Below are 21048 nucleotides of genomic sequence, written 5' to 3' on the forward strand. Positions count from 1 at the left end.
TATATATATATATACATATACATATACGACAACGGCTTTGCTAGGGTTTTGCCCGATGACGATTCTTGGTGCTGAGACTATCAGACTCACTCCACTTCTCCGTCGTATACCACTTCGACGATTTCACGAATTCGTAAACTCGCAGTTTGTCTCTCCAACTCGACGGCATCGTCTTGTTCGCCTCAACTGAAGACGACAACAAGTCTTCCTGTTTCGCAAGTCGTCTCTTAACCGACGACGCGCCTTCGACAGACGTTTCGTCTCATAGTTGCGCCCGAAGGCGCAGGCACGAAGGCAACGTCTTCGCACGCCAAACTAAGATGCGCCTGTCTGCTCGCCCATGCCCGATAGACAGTGTCGTCTCGCTTGACGCGCTGTAGTCTGCTTCGCCTCGTAGATTGACGTTGCTCGCCAAGTCGCTCTTGAATCTGATCGTGGTTATCTTGCCTTTGGAGATGGCCTTGGCGCTTCGTTTCTATGCCACTTGCCGACGCATTTCCTAATCCTACTCGTGCGCCTCTTTAAGGTGCAGAGCCTGATTTTGTTATTGGTAAGTCCTGCAATGTTCCACAGTCCTTTCACGCGGCTCTTGAAGTTGATGGTGATCATACTTTCATTAAAAAGCTTGGTAAAAAGTGAAAAATTTGTTCTTTTTTTTCTGAGGTTGAAATCAGTACTCTTGCTTCTTCGTAGCGTTTTACTTTAGTAGGGAAATTCCTTTATAGTCACCCAAAACGCGAGATTATTCAGAGAGATTTTGATGCGATGAAGCTATTGAGTAGTTGGAATATCGACTTACATGACGACCGACATATACTTATTCAGTTATCTCACGACACTTTTCTCGTAAGGTAATCAAGATCGACAACCGTTTTATGAAATTCCTGAAATGGACTATCAATTTTGATTCAAAAGCGGAGTCCTCTATCATTCCTGTTTGAATAAAGTTTCCGGGATTAAAACTACATTTGTTCAACTTGAAAATTTTCTACTCTTTAGTAACTGCTTACGGTAAGCCTCTTAAGGTTAATAGTCTTCGCTTGCTGTCACCAGACCTTCTGTAGCTTGTGTGTTAGTTGAGAGCGATATCACCCAATTAGCTCCACATGAGGTATGGATTTGAACCACTCACAACATGTATTGACAAAAGGTTGAAGTAAAACCACATATTCCCTATTGCTCTCATTGTAGTATGTTTGACCACAGTTTTATTATTTGCTATCGCTTGCATTTTCATCTAGAGCTGAATATTGCTAAAGATCAACAACATGTTCAAAAATCTATTCATACTGAATTTGCGGTGGACGTCTTGCTACCTACCATCCCTGCTGAGAAGGTGCATCCCGACCCTCTTTCCAACACTTCATATACCTCTGTTCATCTGACTGACGCTGTTCCTGATGAAGAACACCATACCCAAGCTGTTCTACCCCCGGATGCTCCTGCTTTTGAACACTCTACTCCTGCTGTTGGTTTGGAGCATGGTACTTTGGATTCCCATGAAGCATCTCCTCATACTACAAGTACTGATCCAAATGTGTCTACATCACTCACTATTTTTGAAGAACGCTCCTTTGGTCCAATAAAAGATCAGCCGATACTGCAAGTAGTTGCTTTTAATATTCAACAACCTACACACGTCCGACACATTTTAGACCAATCCACTGATCAGATGAGCCAGTCTTCGGATGAGGAATGACAGGTCTATTCCAAGAGAAAGAATAAAAATGGAGGCCGACTCGAGCTGATGAACTTATTGGATGATACATTGGTTATTACTGATAATGACACTCATCTTACCAATTTATTAGCTGACTCCTTCCCTAGAGAACTCCTTTCCTAGAACTAGAGTCAGAGACAATATAAAATTGGGTCGCTCTCTAGCTACCTGATACTACTTGTTTTGACACTTTTGATTTTTTAGGCTCTCATATATTTTTTTGTATTTTTTTTGGAATTATTTGCATATGTTTATCGTGTGGGTAAGGTGCCATGCTTGGGCCTTCTCACACAAGCTATCTGTATCCCTTTTTTTTTAATATATTAGCCTTTGGGCTCTCTAAAAAAAAAAGAAAAAAAAAACAATATATAATATATATATATATATGAGCGCCATGTTTCCGCCTCCGTCTCTACTAAAGTTTGTGATTCGATGGCGACGCGAGTGATCGTTTGTCATGGCTCGCTCTTACGCTGGTGTGACGGCCGACGGCCTCGGTGACACTGGTAAAAGGCCTCGTTCTTATGCTTGCGTCACCGCTGATGGTGTTCCAAACTTCCCTTCTGCTTTCTACGACAATCTCATGCTCGATTCCGTTACTTCTTTCGTTCAACGTCCTAGCCGGAAAGGGGGAAAGCTTGCTCTCTTCCTCTCTGATGCCGAGAACGGCAAACTTGCCTCTTCCTGCCGTCTTCATCTGGTAGGAAAGTTCCTCTATGGGATTCCAAAATTGGAGTTTCTTCGAAAACATTTTGAATTGATGAGGCTTACGGGAGAATGGAAGATTGGTCCTTTGGATGGAAGGCACATTTTGATTCAACTGTCTAATGAAGATGATTATACACGCCTGTTTGCGAAACGTGTGGTGTGGTTTGAGGACTGCGTTATGAAGGTATTAAATGGTCAGCAAATTTTGATCATAAAGTAGAGGCCCCTATTATTCAGTCTGGCTTAGATTCCCATATTTGAAAGTTCATCCCTTCAATCACAAAATTCTCTTCTCTTTAGCGGCTATGTTCGGGAGACCTCTAAAATTAGATGCTCCCACCTATAATCTCACAAGACCTTCCATGGCTAGAGTTTTAATTGAAAGGGATGTTACCTTACCTCCTCCTGATGAGGTTTGGATTGGGTCGAAGCACATTGGTTACTGGCAACAGGTATTTTTAGAACAACACCTCATCTACTGTACACATTGTCAAATGTTTGGTCATGATCAGGATCAATGTTTCAAGTTGCATCCTGATCTGATGAAAGGGGATGGTAGGAAACAGCCGCACGTGGTTAATGCTACGGCTGTTCAGGTTGATTTACCAGTCGTGTCCCACCCCTCTCTTATCCCTACGGCTCCTGCCGAGGGTAGAATTGAGCAGGTGTTATCGGACTCGATTCCTCCTGATATCCCTAATATTGAGGGGGCTTCTGCCTCTCTCCCTGTTATTCCGAATGCTGATAAAAACCAGGACCCTACATTCTCTAATGCTATTGCCCCGGTTGAGAATACAAGGCAGGTTTTACCTGCTCTGGACCCTCCTATCATCTCTACTACTGAGGGGACTTCTGCCTCTCTCCCCTTTAGTTCCCGGTTGAAAATCCTAGGCAGGGTCTACCTGCTCCGGACCCTCCTATCAATACTGAGGGGGCTCGACCTTCGGCTTCTCTCCCTGATTCCTTGAATATGGATAATATTTCTCTTTATACTCATCACTCTGATACTCGCTCTGATACTCTCTCTGACACTTCTTTGGAAGATATTTCAAAAATTTTAAGGGATGAATGACATATGCAAAAGTATCGTAGAAGGAAGAATAGAGTATAAAAGGAGGTGCAAAATCATACTAATGGGAATAATATGCTAGAGATGAATCAGTACTTTTCATATGGAGAAAATGGACGAACCCGACTTAGATCTTCTAGGAACCGTAATATGTCTAGTCATGTTTAATATTCTTATTTGGAATATCAGGGGAGCTGCGGATCCTCACCCCCTTGGTAGACTCAAATTAATGACAATGACAAGGATTCATAAGGTCGGTACTTTTGCTATTTTGGAACCAATGGTCTCTTCTTCTGATGATCGCATTTTGGGTAAATTCAAACATTTTTCTTTCTTTGCTAATTGCTCTAACAATATTTGATTGTTTTGGCGGAAGCATATCACAGTTGATGTTTTTGCTGGTGATAGACGGTTTGTACATACTTTCTTCTCTATGGATGTTTTCTCTTGAATTTTTACGTACTTTTGTCTACGCTGGGACTTCTAATGTTGCTAGATTTGATCTCTGGCACAAGCTTTCTGAGATGGGTATTTCTATCAATCAAAGCTGGATGGTTGGAGGGGATTTCAATATGGTGATGCATAAATTTGAAAAATTAGGTGGTAGGAGATTTGACACCACTTTAACTGATAAATTCAATGAAACTTTGGCTATAATGGGCATTTCTGACTTGGGTTTTATTGACTCTAAATTTACTTGGAAAATGGGTAAGTTGTTCGAACGACTTGATAGATGCCTTGCCAATCAACTGTGGATTTTCTCTTATGGGTTCTTGCAGGTTCAACACCTTTGCAGAACTGGATCTGATCATAGCCCACTTCTCTTATCCTTTGAATATTATTAAAAAGGCCTCTACCTATCACTTTTGTTTCTTAAATGTCTGGGCTAGACATGATGATTTTTTGAGATTAATTGCGGAGATTGGAAATGTGAGGAGGTGGGCAATGCTTGGTAGACTCTTTGAAAATTGCATAAGAAGGTGGCTGCTGCCCTAAGGTCTTGGAATTGAGATGTTTTTGGTGATGCACATGCTAGAGTCAAAAGGGCCGAACATAGGGTGAGTATGCTTCAGGCTCTTGATGAGAATACTAATGATATCATCCACGATTTATATGAAGCTAATAAAGAATTACTGGAGGTCTCTCTTTGGGAGGAGTTGTTGTAACAAAAAATTGAGGAGACCCATTTCTCTTAAGGAGGTTGAAACACTAAATATTTTCATGCCTGCATTAAACAAAGAAGAGAAGAAACAAAGAAGAGCTAATAACACCATTGTGAGGGTTAAAAACAATGAGGGGAACTGGATTATTGGAGATGAGGAGATAGGGGAGAGTGCGGTTCTTTACTTTTCTAAACTTTATGAGTCCCATGAGACTTCGGGCTCCATTGATGCTTCTTTATTTGATGATGTATGTCATCACATGGTGGACCTTGATCTTTACGGTATTCCCTCGACTGAGAAAATCTATTCTACTCTTCTTGAGATTAATTGTAATAAAACTCTAGGGCCAGATGGTTTCACTTCTGCTTTCTACATTAAATGCTGGAGTATTGTTAAGAACCAGGTAGTGGAGGCTATCCATAGTTTTTTTAAAGGGAAAACACCAGGAAATTATTTCTCTGCCGCTACAATTGTTCACATTCCTAAAAATACTCAAAAGAGCTCTTGGGATCATTTTAGACCCATCTCTCTGACTTCTGTTATTTCAAAGTTGATTAGTAAAATTTTGGTCAGACGCATTCAACCTCATCTCAACAAATTAATTTCTTTGAATCAATTTGCCTTTATTCAGGGGCGAGGGATCACTGATAACATCAAGCTGGCACAGGAGCTCATTCTTGACATTGATAAAAAATGTAGAGGGGGCAGCATGATCATTAAATTGGATATCCGTAAGGCTTATGATTCTATCAGTTGAGAGTTTATTTTGAAGATTCTTCAGGCTCGAGGTTTCTCTTAGGAGTTTTGCAGGAGTTTTGCAAAATTCAAAATTATCCTCTCTTGGCTTCATTGCAATAAATATAGCATTCTCATTTATGCCCAATTTTGAGGCTTTTTTAGTGCGGGCTGCGGGATTAAGCAGAGAGATCTTTTATCCCCTACTATTTTCATTTTAATTTTTGTTTATCTATCTTGCCTGTTAAACAATCTTTTCAGAAGAAACCCCAAGTTGCAATATGCTCATAAATCTAACATGGTGGTCACTCATTTAACTTATGCCAATGACATGATCCTGTTTTCTAATGCTAGCAAATATACGGTGAAGGAGATTCAGAGCTTAATGGTTGACTTCCAATGTGTCTCTGGTTTTTCATTTAATGCTAGTAAATGTAACCTATACTTGGGAAACATGGTCAATCGTTCTAATGCATGCTAGATTGCCAATTTTGCGAGTTTCTCTCTCTCTACCCTTTCTCTTAAATATCTGGGGATTTTTCTCCTTAGGCATGAAGAGACATATACAGTTTGATGAGGTAGTGGAAAAGGTACGGAAAAGAATTTTGGATTGGAAAAATAATTTTCTTTCCTTTGGGGGTCGTATTACACTGCTCAGGGGTATCCATCACTCTCTTCCTTTATACACTCTTCAAGTACTTCAACAAAAAAAAATCACTATTTTGAACCTTGAAAGATGTTTCAATTAGTTTTTATGGGTGGGAAATCACTCTGGTAGAAGATGGATGCCTTGGAAGGATATTTGCAAAACCCTGTATGTTGGTAGTTTGGGTTTCAAATCTCTGCACCATATTGTTGATATTAATGTTTTTAAGCAAAATTTAATTTCAGGAAAAGAGAGTTTTTATTGGCTAATTTCATGCACGGGAAATATTGCTGTTTCTTTCATTTTGCTTTGATTAATTGGCGGCTGGGGAATTCCACGATGTGGAAGAGATTGCTTCATATTAGAGATTGGGCAAAAAAATTCATTTACTGGGGGGTGGGTAGTGGAAATCTTTCTTTCTGGCAAGATTGTTGGTCCCATGTTTTACTTGATATGCGAGATACAAGGTGTTCCAGTCTCAAAGTGTCGGATACTTGGGTTGACGATCATTGGAATTCTTCTCTTCTTACTAACATTTTGGGGATGGAGGGAGCTACGTTCATTTTCACCATTCCTATTGATCCTCAATTGCATGATACTCCTACTTTGAAATTTTCCATGACTTGCTCCATCACTAAATCTTTATATGCCTCTTTGCATAATTTTCAAAAAATCCCTTGGGGAGAGGGGGTGTGGAGTTGGGCATTAACTCCTTCTATGTCTTTTCTGGCATGACGCATTTTTCATTCTATAATACCATGTGATGATAAATTAAAATTGAAAGGTTTGAGAATCGCCTCTCGTTATTGTTTGTGTAATTCGGCGGAGGAGACTGTATAGCATATTTTCTTCTCGTCATTTTTCCTTTTTTTATGTGGAGGAAGGTTGGTTTGTGGTTTGGCACTATAGTTACTCCTGAGAGGAATCTTTTGCTCACTACCTTGATTTGCAATCCGGACCGTAAGCAGAAACATTTTTGGCAAATTTACCCTTACATCATACGTTGATTTATCTGGATGGCTCGTAATGACATTATTCATGAAGGTAAGACTATTCAGAATATGATGGTCTTTACTAATATCATTGCATACATTAATGAACTGTGGAGAATAGAGAGTTTTAAAAAAAGTTTCTTTTCGGACATCAATTATTTTCTTTCTTTGGGACATACGAATTTGGATGAGAGGAGACTCTCTCATCCACCGATCTTGGTTAGATGGCGGCCACCTCCTACGGGCTGGATAAAGTTTAACACGGATGTGAGTTGGAAAACCAACAGTGTTGGATGTGGGGGCACTGCTAGGAACTATGCAGGGAACTATATTCTTTTCTTTTCATCTCCTTCTTATGCAGATACTCCTATAGAGGCTGAGGCTCAAGTTATTTTAACGGTTGCTATTATGACTCAATTTCTCAGCTGATAGTTTATTATTTTTGAATGTGATAATCGAATCTTGGTTGATATTTTGGCAAATGGTGCCGACGCCCCTTGGGATATACTTTATCATATAAAGTGGATTAAAGACTTAATCTCAAATATGAATGTCATGTGGAGTTTCAATTACCGGGAGGGTAATTAACCCGCTAATTGGCTTGCTAATTTAGGTAGTTTCACTTATATTTGTAGGGTGGGATCTACTCCCCCCCTTCTTTACACACTCTGCTGGTTGGTGACAATATCGATGCTCCTTATATTCGAAGGGATGTTTCCTCTTAAATCAATTTCTTTAGCCGGGTGGTATGTTTCAGCCCAGGCTCTTTTTTGGCCTGTATTTATTCCTATTTATTTACTTCCGGGTGTTTTGGTTGCTTGGTTTTGTGTGGAGCAGGTATATTTGCTTCACATGGTGGATGGTTTTTTAATGCTAGCATGGAGGCCCAGGGCTCCTTTGCTACATATGAGATGATTATTTTGGGAGGCCCAAGGGTCCTTACTTTGGCAATGTTTTGGTGGCATTGGAGTTGGGTTGTACATCGGATTTTGGCTTGGGGGGGATTTAGTGGAGATACGCGTATGGGATTTGCAGTAATTTTTCTGGATTCACAGTTGAGATTGGGCATTGGAGTTTAAGTATATTGCTCCAGCTTTTCCTTTTTTCTGTAAACGGGCTTGATATCTTTGATTGAAGGCTCGTGGCTCCAAATATTTACGGGTCTTTCACTCTTTCTCTAGGACTGGAAAGTGGCTCCTTATTTATGATATTCATTTCTGGAAGGGGGGTTGGAGGACTGTGGAGCATTATCTTTCTTTTTTTGCTCACTTGTCTTCTTGCTTGTTTAGTGTTTTCACGGTTTTTGAGCTGCAGGTTTTTGAATTTTGGGATTTGCTCGTTCCTGCTATTTCCAGCTTTCAAGACGTCTGGTTTTTGGCTTGCAACTTGCGCTAATTCTGTTTCATTTGTTATACATGTTCATATAGGGTATACTTCAATTTTTGGGTATACGTTTTGGTTGGATACATGTATATTTTGGTTTACATTTACCTTTGTTTCATCTTTATTTTCTTTTTGGGTGGAGTTGTAATGCAGAAAAAGGAACCCCTAAGACCATCTGTATTTTCTTTATTTTAGCGGGGATCCCTTTTCCCTCCAATATTTTGTAACCGCCTTTGTTTTTAACGCGTAAGGAGCCATGAGTAGCTCTTCCTATAATATATATATATATATATACTCGCAAGCTTTGACCTGTTGGTGGCGGGGTAGACCCCTCAGGTCAGGGGTTTGATCCCTCGTGGCGCGGGGTTCTCGAATAATTTGCACATGACACGAGCTCTCATCTTGGGGCCTAGCGCATGGTAAATCGGTATTTGAGCCTCTGCCAAATACCGATTTCTTTCTCGAATATATATATATATATATTTTTTTTTTGTTGTTCTTGTGAAGAGTTGACTTTAGTTTTCTTCACTTCAAGTGTTAAAGAAAATCCCAAGTTGACTTGAGTTTTCTTCACTTCAAGTGTTAAAGAAAATCCCAACGGATGGTGCAATATTCGTGAAGATGTGTTTTTTCACTGAAGGATAGCATTAACTGTGCCTGAGATTGGTGGAGGTTTGAAGAGTGGATGATTCGTTGATTGGTAAATTAGAGTCGATCACTTGAGTTTTTAAACTACAACAAGTTTGAGATTCCTTGATGTGATGCTTCTGATGAAAGTAAACGTAAATATTTGCATCAGATTTTCACGGTTCTATTTTAAATTTTTTTTGGCATGCATGTTGGTATGCCCAAGTTGTTTTTGTTATACTTACTGTTACATCCATTCTTTGTTTTTTTTTAAATAGCAATAATTATGTAAAAACTGCTGTATTACTTCTGGTTGTACATAGTTATTTAGCATCTCTTTCTGCACAGTGATGATGTATCTCTGGAGGGACTGCAAGAGGAGCTGGAAGAATGTAAAGATGATGATGTATGTATATTTAATTATTATTACCTGATAGTATATGTTCTTTACCTTTTAGCTTTTTTTTTATGATGATCATTATTGTACTCAATGTGAAAATTTTTCTATGATATTGTTAAGTTTTGTTTCATTCGCATGATGATCATAAAATTTCTTTCTGCTCTATGTGCTTTCTTTTAATTCTGTTAAGTCCCAAGTGTTGGTGTTGATTAGTTGATATGTTATTGAACCTGAAGTATTTGAATTATATAATTGGGAAGGATGTCGATTTTTTTACTCTTGTTATAGTTACTCATAGATTATATAATTCTGGGTTAGGGTAGATAATCTAATATTGGGTTAGGGAAGGATGTTGATATGTTGGTCTGTCTACGCAAAATTTGCTTTATTGCCTTCACTTTCTTTCTAACCTTTCAAACTAAAGACAACACAACAGTTTTGAGTATCAACACTTTTTCATTTAGATGGAATTACTACAAGATAAATATAATTTTGTGTGACACAAAGGTGAAATGCGTTCCTTGACCCTCAGAATGAAGATCATATTGTAAATCCATAGTGACTTCTAATGAAGACTTAAGTGTACAGAGGTTCCATTCGAAAAGGTTCTTATTTTTCTGGAGTTTGTTGATAAGTTTGTTTTATTTTATTAGATACTTTATGGATTTTAAAGGTGGTTGGAGTTCTCTCACCCGCTACTCTTCCATTTATGTACATGAATGAAGTTCTTGTATATTGTTTATGATAGGCCTAATAGCAGTAGATCTCTGGTTCATTTTTTCTTAGCAGTATTTTCTTGAAAGATTTCTCAACATTTTTATCTTTAGTTGCTGGAAATTGATATCAGAACTTCTGATTTGACAACTTCCCATCTTTTAGTTGGTGAGCATTTATGTTTTGAGTGGGCCTGCTCATTAGTTTTTTTCTTCGATTTGCATGAAATCTACATATTTAGTTTAATTTCAATTTCATCACACCCAGGCATATATCATAATCCATGTCTATTTTCTGGAAGTATGTCTATTATCACTTAAAAGACCATTTTTTCTTCTATCGTAACAGGAAATTGCGAACATACTTTGTGGAGGAACCAAATTGCGGGAGCATACAAAAAGTGTGGAAAATAATCTACTCCAAGTTGAACTGGACTCCATACAGGTCAGCAGGCTTTCCCTTGGTTCTTAACTCTCTGCTTACTTTCTGTGGAGAATGCATGCACTTTTCAATTAAATAGTGAAAATATTCTATTCAGCATAAGGCTTAAATTTACAATATAAAAGAAATGAATATTAATGCAACATGAGACTTCTCTTTTTAAGGAAACAATTCAAATTACAGCACAAATAACTTGCAAGAAATATGTCTTTTTACTTGAAATATTGCCAACATGAGCATCTGATCCATGGTTTCCTTCTTTTCGTGGGTGAACGGATCCATGACATTCTTTTTTCCCTGGGCGAACTGATTTCATGTTTGTTATTACAGTACAACCTTGTAGTTTCTTCTCATTTAATCCTCAAGTCTCCTCAATTATTTTTTAGTCATAGAAGTCTATATATTTTTCGTGCAGTGAATCTCAGCCTGGATTTCACTTGGTATCTTGAGACAGTTCGTTTTCTTTTTTTTTTCTTTATATTACAAGACTTTCTCCAAGTAATGTATAATATCTCGAGAACAATCTTCTGTCAGTAAGATATCTTGTATAATCAACATTTGTATAGGTTTCTAGTGCTATATTTTCACATTTTTTGGCTGAATATTATCTTTCCAGGGGTTGAATTTCTTAGATAAAAGTTCTGGATTACATGAAGAATATGATTAATTTGAAATATAAGACATCTTGGCTATGAATATCTTGAGATTCGTGAGGACTTGCTAATGCTTTTATCTTAAATGCATTTGGGCTTTCCCAAGAAGTTACATTAATAATAATCAAATATTGTTCAACATTTAGGATAATTCAATACATTTAAATGAAAATAAAGCCGAAGGGAATACTGCAAAAATTGCCCAACCTGGAAGTGGACAACTAATTTGTGGACTTCTTGAACATGAACATGTTGTGATACAAAGTTTGTTATATGTTGGCACTATTGGACATTGATCTAGGGCTACTAGATGGTGTGGGAAGCTTAGGAGGGTTGTGGGGTGAGAAACGATAGACAAGATGATGACGGGGGTTGAGGAATGTCGAAGAACTGCAGCTGGACAGCAAACCGCATGCCGGGACAGCAGTTTGGTAGCATGATGGCCTGTGTAGAAGGTTGTCGAATGTCCCGGAGAGAGCTTTATTTCTGCTCAATTAGGCCAACAATAGTGGTGAGCAGATTTGAGATTGTTGACATTGCTGTATTCAAAGTTGATGAATGTAGTAGCAAGATCTAAACCAGACAATTGGTGATACTATTTTTGGAGAAAACATTTTGGCGGCAACAGAATGGTTAGGATAGATTAAGGAAGATAGGGATGCTGATTGGATTTGATGATGCTTTCAAATTCTGAGTTAGAGAGCAGAATGGGGAAAGAAAAGATAAAGATAAATGACGACAAAACTAAGAAGGGGGATTGGCAAATGACAGGGTACGCAGTTGTGGTGGGAGATTGAGTGAGGTGGCCTGTGAGGCGTGTAGCAGGTAGCTTGTGGCTAGGGATTAGTAAAGTGATTTCATACTAGAATAGGTTTAGCCCTTGGGTTTTATTCTAAATAAGTGATTTTGTCTTTATGTAATGCTCAAATTAGGCCACTAAGAGGGTCAATCATGTTCTATTTGGGTGGATTTTGATTGGCAGCTTTGTGTTTGATCAAATTGTTTATTGTTTAGGCTTTTTATTCAATTAACCCTTATCGCCTTAGATATTTAGCTTGGGTCAGATCAAAATCTTCCCATTGGTAGACAAAGGTGTATCTGGGGAAGTTACAGATTCTTCTCATGCCTCAGAAATTTCTCTCCGGTTTGTACTCCTGAATGCCATGAGTGTGTTGGTCATATCGAGGCAGAGAGCTGGGGAGGGAAGGCCTGATAGTAAGATTCTAGTGTGGAGGGGGGCGTATGGGTAAAGTGACATCTAGGTGTGCATGGGAAAGAAAATTTGTTGTGTATGGAAGCTTTTAAATCCATACTTTATCTTTTTTTTTATGGTTGCACTGGCTTATACTGCTTTAATGTGGTTCTAGATTGGTCGTTGGTTTACATCCTAAACTAGACCATGATAAGTGCCTTTGTTGGGTCTTTCATTCGGTCAAAAGTGTTTATGTTTGCAGGTTTTGAGTAAAATTTGGAATTACGGGTCATGTTATGTTTGATATTATTTATAACTTCTTGAGAAACTGCATATTTTTGGTATGAAAATATGAAATTTTGAGTTTTGAATTCATGCTTTCCTTCTAATATTCTGCTTGCAACTATTGTCTAAAGGGTTTTGGTATTCTGAGACATGAGTATGTTTGGTTTGTAGGATTGTGCAAGTCATTTAGAGTTAGGACTTATCCACATTCCTCACCACATAAATAGTATTTTCTTTCTAAACTGCGAAACTTGAAGAATTAATATCTCATATCAGGAATTGTTTGAGATTTTTTAAATAGTTACTTTGTGAGAAACTGCATATCTTTCCACATGAAAGGTTGAATTTTTTACGGTGTTGTATTCTTCCTTCCTCTTTTTTCTTTTTTTACCAATAACTATTCTCTTATTTTGAGAAGGGGTTTTGGGTTTCATGGACGGGAATACATTTCTTTCATGAGGATTGTCACATAATAGTAGGGACTTATTCACTCACCCTCTTACTTTTTCTTTTTTATATACAAAAGGAGTTGTGTTTTGCATCTCACAATAGGTTTATTGTGTGCTTTCATTAGTAAACTGAATTAATTAATTGAAGATGAAAATTTCAGCTGAAAATAAATTCATATTCTTGGTTTGTGGGTGCTAGCTAGTTCAGTTCTTTGAAATTGTTGCCAAGGTCTTTGGATCAAATTGTGCTTGCTTCCTAGTGACTATATTCTCCTTGATGGTTAACGGTTTTCTTGGATGTAGTAAAATTAATGAGACAACTCTAGATGCCAATTTTTTGGCCCGATTAGAATTTTAGGGCATTTTTATTTTGAACGCATTGCATTTTGATTTTTAGTTTTTCACTGTAATGAAAGGCGGCTGATGCAAGTTTTTGGCATCAGTTCCTTTTTTTTCATCACTTTTGTTGAGCAGTTTTAAAGATTCACCAAAGTAATGTTTTAGAAAATCTGCATGGCTCGACCATTATTGAAAATGAGAACATTACAAGGAAATTTGATGCAGAACATACTCTTGCTTACTGCAGTTCTCATTTTTATCTGGGTTTAGTTTTTTCATCTTGGAATTTGTTTTATTATTACAGAACATTTACCTTCTCTCATGGTGCAGGACTACATTAAAGAGAGTGATAATTTAGTTTTACTACATGACCAAATTCGGGATTGTGACAACATATTATCACAGATGGAGACCCTTCTTAGTGGATTTCAGGTAAGTGTATATAATGGTTTATTTTGTGGTGCTCAAAGTTTGGGAGATACTCTAATTAACTTCACTGCATGCCTATATTTATTTATAGAGATATCTGTTAAAAAATGTGCAAATCTTACGTTTAATTTTAAACTGAATAGCTGGATTTTTTTTTTGTGTCATAGCATGTGGCTGGCACTCACCCATAGATCTAAGCTATTGTTTTAAAAATAGTTTTGACCATTGGTATAATTGGCCCAATTTTAATCCCCTTTTCCGATTCACACATTCCTTTGCAAATGGTATTAGAGATGATGGTTCGGCCATGATCAACTGGTTCTTGTGGTTATGACTTCCTTGGTTTTTGATTGACATCCATCATGGTTGAGTAAGGTTCATGAATGGGTGGCTCTCATGATATCTCCACACAATTGAGTGGGCAGTTGGTGCATGATATTCTATATGGCGCGCTTTCACGTAAGGGAGAGATTGCCATGGCATATGAAGTTGTGATGTTATTTTCACTTTAAACGGATGATAAATATATTGGTGTAGCAATATGATTTGTTTTATCCTCATTCATAGGGTTCATAGGGTTAAGCTTGTTGGGTAAAAATGTATTCGACCACTAGTATATCCAATATATCCAATATGCTTTGGTCTCCTTTTCTGACACTTTCCAAATCTCCCTGAAATTCTCATCTATCTCATACATCTTCACCATCTTGAATCCCACAACTGTCATATTTGGAGGTGATCAACAAATGACGGTGACTCAAGACATATGCTACTTGATTTTGACAAACTGTTTTAGCAAATTGTGGCGGCTCAAGGCATATGCTATTCGATTTTGATTTCCGGTCTTATGCTGAAGCACAAACCAGAATGATGCTAAGAACTCAATCAAGGAAAGAAGTTTGCCCTTCAGCTTGCTTTGACTATTCTAGAACTTCAAAGCCTCATGATTTGTGGACGGAGTGAATTCCCTCGTCACCAGGTAGTTGACTTCAGTAGTGAAGAGCCTCACAATGGCGTGGGATTCCTTATTGTCTGTCGAACTTTTTCTCTAAGACTCATTTATTTTATCATTGAAGAAGGCTATGGGGTGTCTTACCTGGCTCAACACTACTCCGATCTCCTACATTGGAATTGTCACACTCCATGTCGAAAAACTGGTTGAAATTCAGTATAGCTAACAGTGGGGCCTCAACCACTTTTTCCTTTAAAATGTCAAAACTGGATTGCGCTTCCTCAGTCTGTTGGAACTTTCTCTCCTCTCAGCTCGGTAAAGAACTGTGGTGGTGTCTAACTCACGATCTTCTCTATCTTCGTAGGGTCCATTTGAATGCTTGCACTAGATACAATATAACTCAAAAAACATACCTGCTCCATCACGAAGTAGCACTTCTTCAGTTGGGCATATAGTTTTTTTTTGCTTGTAGAATCATGAAGATTAGTTCCAGATGCTGCAAATGCTCCTCTAATCTATTGTGGACAAGGTTGTCGTCAAAGTAAACGACCATAAACTTCCCAATGTAAACCATAACACCTGGTTCATCATCTTTATGAACGTGCTAGACGCATCAGACAACCCAAAGTGCTTGAAGGCTTACTCATGCAACCTGTCTCTGGTCTTGAAGGTCGTCTTTCACTCTTCTCCGGGCCTCATCCTGATCTGGTAATATCTGTTGCACACGTTGATCTTGGAATATGTAATGTCGCTATGCAACTGGTTTAATAGATCATTTAGGCAAGATATAGAGAACCTTTACTTGATAGTGATTTTATTGATAGCTTGACTATCAATTCAAATCCTTCATGACCCTTCCTTCTTAGGCATTATCAAAGCGGGAAAAACACACAAACCGACACTCTCTCTCACTAACCCTCTCCCAATGAGATCCTGCACCTGTCTTTGCAACTCCTCATATTCCACTGGTCTATGTCTGTAAGTAGGCATGTTTGGTAGTATTGATCCAGGGATGAGATCAATGACATGTTGAATATCCTTAAGTGGGGTAGGCCCTCTGGTAGGTTGTTAGCCTCAGATCTTGAGATTTGACTAGTAGTGCCTAAATCGCCTATTGTGTTTCAGTGTCTTTCTTGACTAGTAGTTCACTCTAATGATAGTGAGAGATAATTAACCAAAAGTTCACTCTAATGATCGTGAGAGATAATTAACCATAAGCGCCTATTGACTGACTTAATCAAAAGTTCACTCTAATTCCTGAGTGGTGTCGAGTCGCTGTAATATGATGCGGAGTAGTCACTGTCTCTTGTCCATAGTGAACACCTGATCAGGTTCCGAAAATTGCCTCCTTGAAAGTAGCTATGATAACAATGATTATGAGGATAATATTTAGAAATTATGTGGAGATATGGGGGATGCTAGAAACCCTAGGATATGACTTGGGTTATGCTAGTTCTGATATCAAATGATATTAGAGTTAACCAAATAACTATGAGGATAATATTTAGAAATTATGTGGAGATATGAGGGATGCTAGAAAGTCTAGGATATGACTTGGGTTATGCTAGCTCTGATATCAAATGATATTAGAGTTAACCAAATAACATGAAAAATCTAATTTTTATAATTGAAAGATAAACAAGGGGTTACAAAAAACACATACTGAAATAAGAAATACAAAAGATGCTACACAAATACCAAACTAGGTCTTGAACCGAAGGTAGTGGGAAGGTGACAACAATGTATGCTAGGAGGGCTATAGTAGAGAGGTATAGGAGATTGGGAGGGGGAGGTGGCAACAATTTATGCGAGGTGTCTGGCTACTGGACTTCGACAATGAAAGAGGAGGTTGCAGGAGAGCGACAGCAAGGGTGGAGCTGGCAGCATGAGAGTAGTAGGCAGGGCGACAGCAAGGACAGGGTGGAGCTAGGGACAGGGGAGCAGCAAATAGTGAAGACTAGCGGTAGTGAAGCAACATGCAACCAACAAAGTAGTTTGACAGGTGGCAACAATTTATGCGAGGTGTCTGGCGACTGGACTTCGACAATGAAAGAGGAGGTTGTAGGAGAGCGACAACAAGGGTGGAGCTGGCAGCATGAGAGTAGCAGGCAGGGCGACAACTAGGACAGGGTGGAGCTAGGGACAGGGGAGCAGCAAATAGTGAAGACTAGCGGTAGGGAAGCAACATGCAACCAACAAATTAGTTCGACAGGGTTGCAACAAGGGGTCAGGCAGCGGGGAAGCAGGGAATGGTAGATAGACACCACCTCAGCATGTTGGAACACCTTCTCACTTTCATATACAAACTTAGTAGGGAGAATTGTAGACGCTGACGGCTGTCCCAATAGAAAACACAAGAAAAACTAAAAATTTAAGACAAAAGAAACTCATATATAAGCCCTAGATAATTAAGATTTGATCCCTCTATGGGAATGAGGCCTAAACCATAATGGAAAGGCTGATTGGTCCTCCCCGATCTGGAATGGTTCGGTTCAAACGAAGGAAGTGCGGGATATTTTGCGTTGCTCCCTGTAACGCTGTGTCTTCCTTCGGCTCCCCCTCTTAAGCTCACATAATATATATCTTAAAAATGGTAAAATAAAGACTACGTATATGATATGTAGCTTAAGTTGATATGCTTTTAATAATTATTAGGTATTATCAAAAGTTAAAGTTGTTTTTTGATCAGTTAAATTGAAGTGTCTCAGAGCATAGCTTTTTTTAAATTTGTAAGCTCTAGTTTATTTGCAAATGCTGCCAACATCTGGTTTTATTTGCTGATATTGCCAACAATTATCTATGAATTTTTATTGTAATTAAGATGTCTTTTGGCTGAAATGCAATTTTAAGTTCTTTGGACAGTTAATTCTTTGGTTTGTATCCTGAATAATTTCCTTCAGGTGGTGTTTTATTGGGATAATGCTAGACCTCTTTGTGAAAGTTGTTATTCTGATTTTTTTTTGGGTTCAATTCAGGAGCCAACTCCTTTACTGCAAGCCCCCATTTGGCTTGTTCGGTGTCATTAAGTATCATGGATCTATTTTCTAGAATAATGGATTTATATATATACATGCATACACTTGCGTGTGCCACACACATATGCTTGTGTTATATTAGAAAATAATTTAATAAATGATAATATTTAAATAAATATTTAAGATTTTATTTACTGAAGATATAATAGTTGAAAATATATTTAGGTAATAAAATAATAGATTTAGGTAATTTGGCATGTACAACAAATGGATAGAAAATGCGCTAATTAGATGGACAGATAGAGTTACTGTAGAAAGATTAGCAGAGAAATGGTTAGATTTGAGGTAATATATTTTATTCAAATGATTAGTGAGTGGATTTTGAAACTTAACAACATTCAATGGGGATAAATGGAAAAGGAATGTACAAAAAACTGACTCCAAAATTTTAAAATAAGGTGATGTTGATGAGGATGAGGATGGGATGGCGACGGTAGCTATGATAACAATGATAATGAGGATAATATTTAGAAATTCTATTTAACTTTTGCCATTCTATACTTTCAAAATTTCAAATTCATTCATTATTCTTAACCATTCACATTTTTCTAAAATTAAGCCAGCTGCATTTTCTCAAAATATTGCTTTCGTATTATAATCAGTTCATGCATTATATATAATATTTGCCTCATTCGCTTTATTTATACTTTTTTTATTATTTTATGAATTGAAAATGCTTTAGGCTGACAACTTATCTTTGAAATCTTTGTGTTAGGCTGAGATTGGCTCTATAAGTTCAGATATTAAAAGTCTTCAAGAGAAATCCATGGACATGGGTCTGAAGCTGAAAAATCGCAAGGTATGTGTAGTCTCTTTCAGGTTATTGGATTGACTATATGAGTTGAGTTCTGAAGTGTTCTGCTATGCTAACTTGTTACTGAGAAGCGGTGAAATGGATGTAAAATTTGTATAAATGACATTGCTACCTTTTTCCTCTTTTGGATCATTTATGATTTGACTAGTAGATTTTGCATAAGAAATGAATATTCCTGATAAACTCTTCTCCTTGTACGTTTTTTTGTCAGACAGCAGAGTCCAAATTGTCAAAATTTGTTGAAGACATCATTGTGCCTCCAAGGATGATTGATGTTATTGTTGAGGGAGAGGTAGTTGTTTGTTTTTTTCATCTCTAGCATCTTTTTAATACCTTTAGTGCACTGATTGAAATTCCTATGCTTGTTCTCTACGCTCTAAATTCTTTTGAGTTTGAAATGGATCAATTTAACTCTCTTTAATCATGAATAACACTGATTGAATTACTTTCTATTCTATCATACGCTTGTAGATTTTGCAACTGAAATTCATTTTATTTTTTTTCTAGGGTTTTAGAGTCATCTACTTTAACTAAAAAAAGTATTTTCTTGTCAGGGTAATTAATGATGCACCTTTTTGTTATTAAATTCTACTATGAGGCCTATCGGTCTTTCAATAACAATAGACTAAAATTGAACTGTGATTTGCTTTCTTTAGTAGGATCATTATTTTGAGTTTGAGATTTACTTTTTTGACAATTCGTAGTGAAGATGATTCAAACTGAAAATTGGGAAAATGAGAATGCCATGGTTTAGTGTTTTAAAATGAGGAACATACGAAGTATGCGTGCGCTCCAAAAATAATTGCCCAACTCTTCTAAGAGAGTTTTATTTCTGGATAAAATTTTAGAAGATAGACTGAATATTAGATAATAAACTACTCAGACATATTACTTTCATTTTAAGAAAACTTTAATTTTGATTCAAGATTTCCCACAAGCATAAGCCCTTATGGTTATTTATCTCTCACGGTCATTAGAGTGAACTTTTGATAAAGTCAGTCAATAGGCGCTAAATACTTAGCCTAAGCCTACAATAGCAACAATTTTGACATTGAGAAGAGATTGTTAATTGTTGTTAGCTTAGAGTAGATAATAGGGGAATGATAATGAACCTGACCAAGCTTACATACTTTTGTTGTTCCTGATTATCATGGATTTTGGTTTATATAATCAATTGAGGTAACCCAACTTAACCTAAGGTGGTGTTTGGTAGTACAATTTTAGTAGGATTTAGCCATGAATTTAACCTAAATCTAGACAAACACCATATAAATGAAGATTTAACGGGAAAAAAAAATCCAACTCTCCGTTAAATCAAATTCTCTCCTTTTTCCATCTCTTTTCCCTCACTTCGTCTGCTGTGTAACGTAAATCCAGATTTATCAAATCCGACTGGGAGACAGATTAAACAAATTTACTCTGTCGTTGCTTGCGTGCACCATTTCCGTCGCAAGCTCACAGGATTTTGTGGATTTGATAAATTCTATTTATCGTAGATCCGCATCGTAGCCAAACATTGCTTAAGGATCTTGTCACTTGCCTGTGGTTGTGTCACTCAAAAGGGTTTTTGTAAACTTCAGGTGGATGCCTTAGCTGATAAAGGGTTTTGTACCCTATTAAGCGCAGTCTATGTTTCATTACTTAGGAGATTGAGCTATTGGTGAGCTTATAGGCTTTGGCCGTGACCATAAAGAGTGCCATGGTTATATCTGCAGATTTGTGGTGCCATTTTTTAATAAAATCACCTGATCAGAGCATAAATACTACGCCCTTACCGGCATGGAATTTTTGATAATGATCATAAATATATATTTGATATGGCATTGATTTTTTATAAACTTAGATTTTTTTCATATTTATCTTCCTTTACAAAATATTGTGGAGAATAGAACTCTTTGAGATTTTTTTTCTGAAATTTTTTGGGATTTTTAATTAAAACTTGAGCATAAAATAATTTACATTCAAATTTTGGTGCATTTTAATACAAATTTTGGTGCGTTTCGTTTTAATAATAATAGTCTTCTCCGGTTGATATTTTCTTCCAATATGCTCATCTTTAGGGTATTTTGTTGTATTAAACATTGTTACTAGAAACATGATCAACCAGTTGCTTTTAGAGGGTCAGATTTATGGTTTGAATATCATTTTAGTTCATTTAGATGTTATTATACTATACATTTTATTGACTGTCCCCATATGTAAGGGATTGAGTTTGTCTAAAAGTTGGATTTTATGGTTTGACGTATATAGTAGATGGACTTGAGAGTTGTTCTTTAATAATAAATATTTTTAATGATTTCAA

General features: G+C 37.3%; 1 protein-coding gene across 1 annotated transcript in view; it reads left to right on the plus strand.

Annotated features, from left to right (window-relative positions):
- Positions 1–21048, plus strand: part of LOC110018007 (vacuolar protein sorting-associated protein 52 A-like) — an 84794-nt gene that overhangs the window by 11304 nt on the left and 52442 nt on the right. Inside the window, exons 3-7 of the mRNA XM_020715216.1 lie at positions 9392–9449; positions 10506–10601; positions 13847–13948; positions 18648–18731; positions 18958–19038. Coding sequence (XP_020570875.1) covers positions 9392–9449; positions 10506–10601; positions 13847–13948; positions 18648–18731; positions 18958–19038 — 421 coding nt within the window. The remainder of the gene's footprint in view (positions 1–9391; positions 9450–10505; positions 10602–13846; positions 13949–18647; positions 18732–18957; positions 19039–21048) is intronic.

The sequence above is a fragment of the Phalaenopsis equestris genome, unplaced genomic scaffold (assembly GCF_001263595.1).
Source record: "Phalaenopsis equestris unplaced genomic scaffold, ASM126359v1 Scaffold000002, whole genome shotgun sequence".
NCBI classification, from domain to species: domain Eukaryota; kingdom Viridiplantae; phylum Streptophyta; class Magnoliopsida; order Asparagales; family Orchidaceae; genus Phalaenopsis; species Phalaenopsis equestris.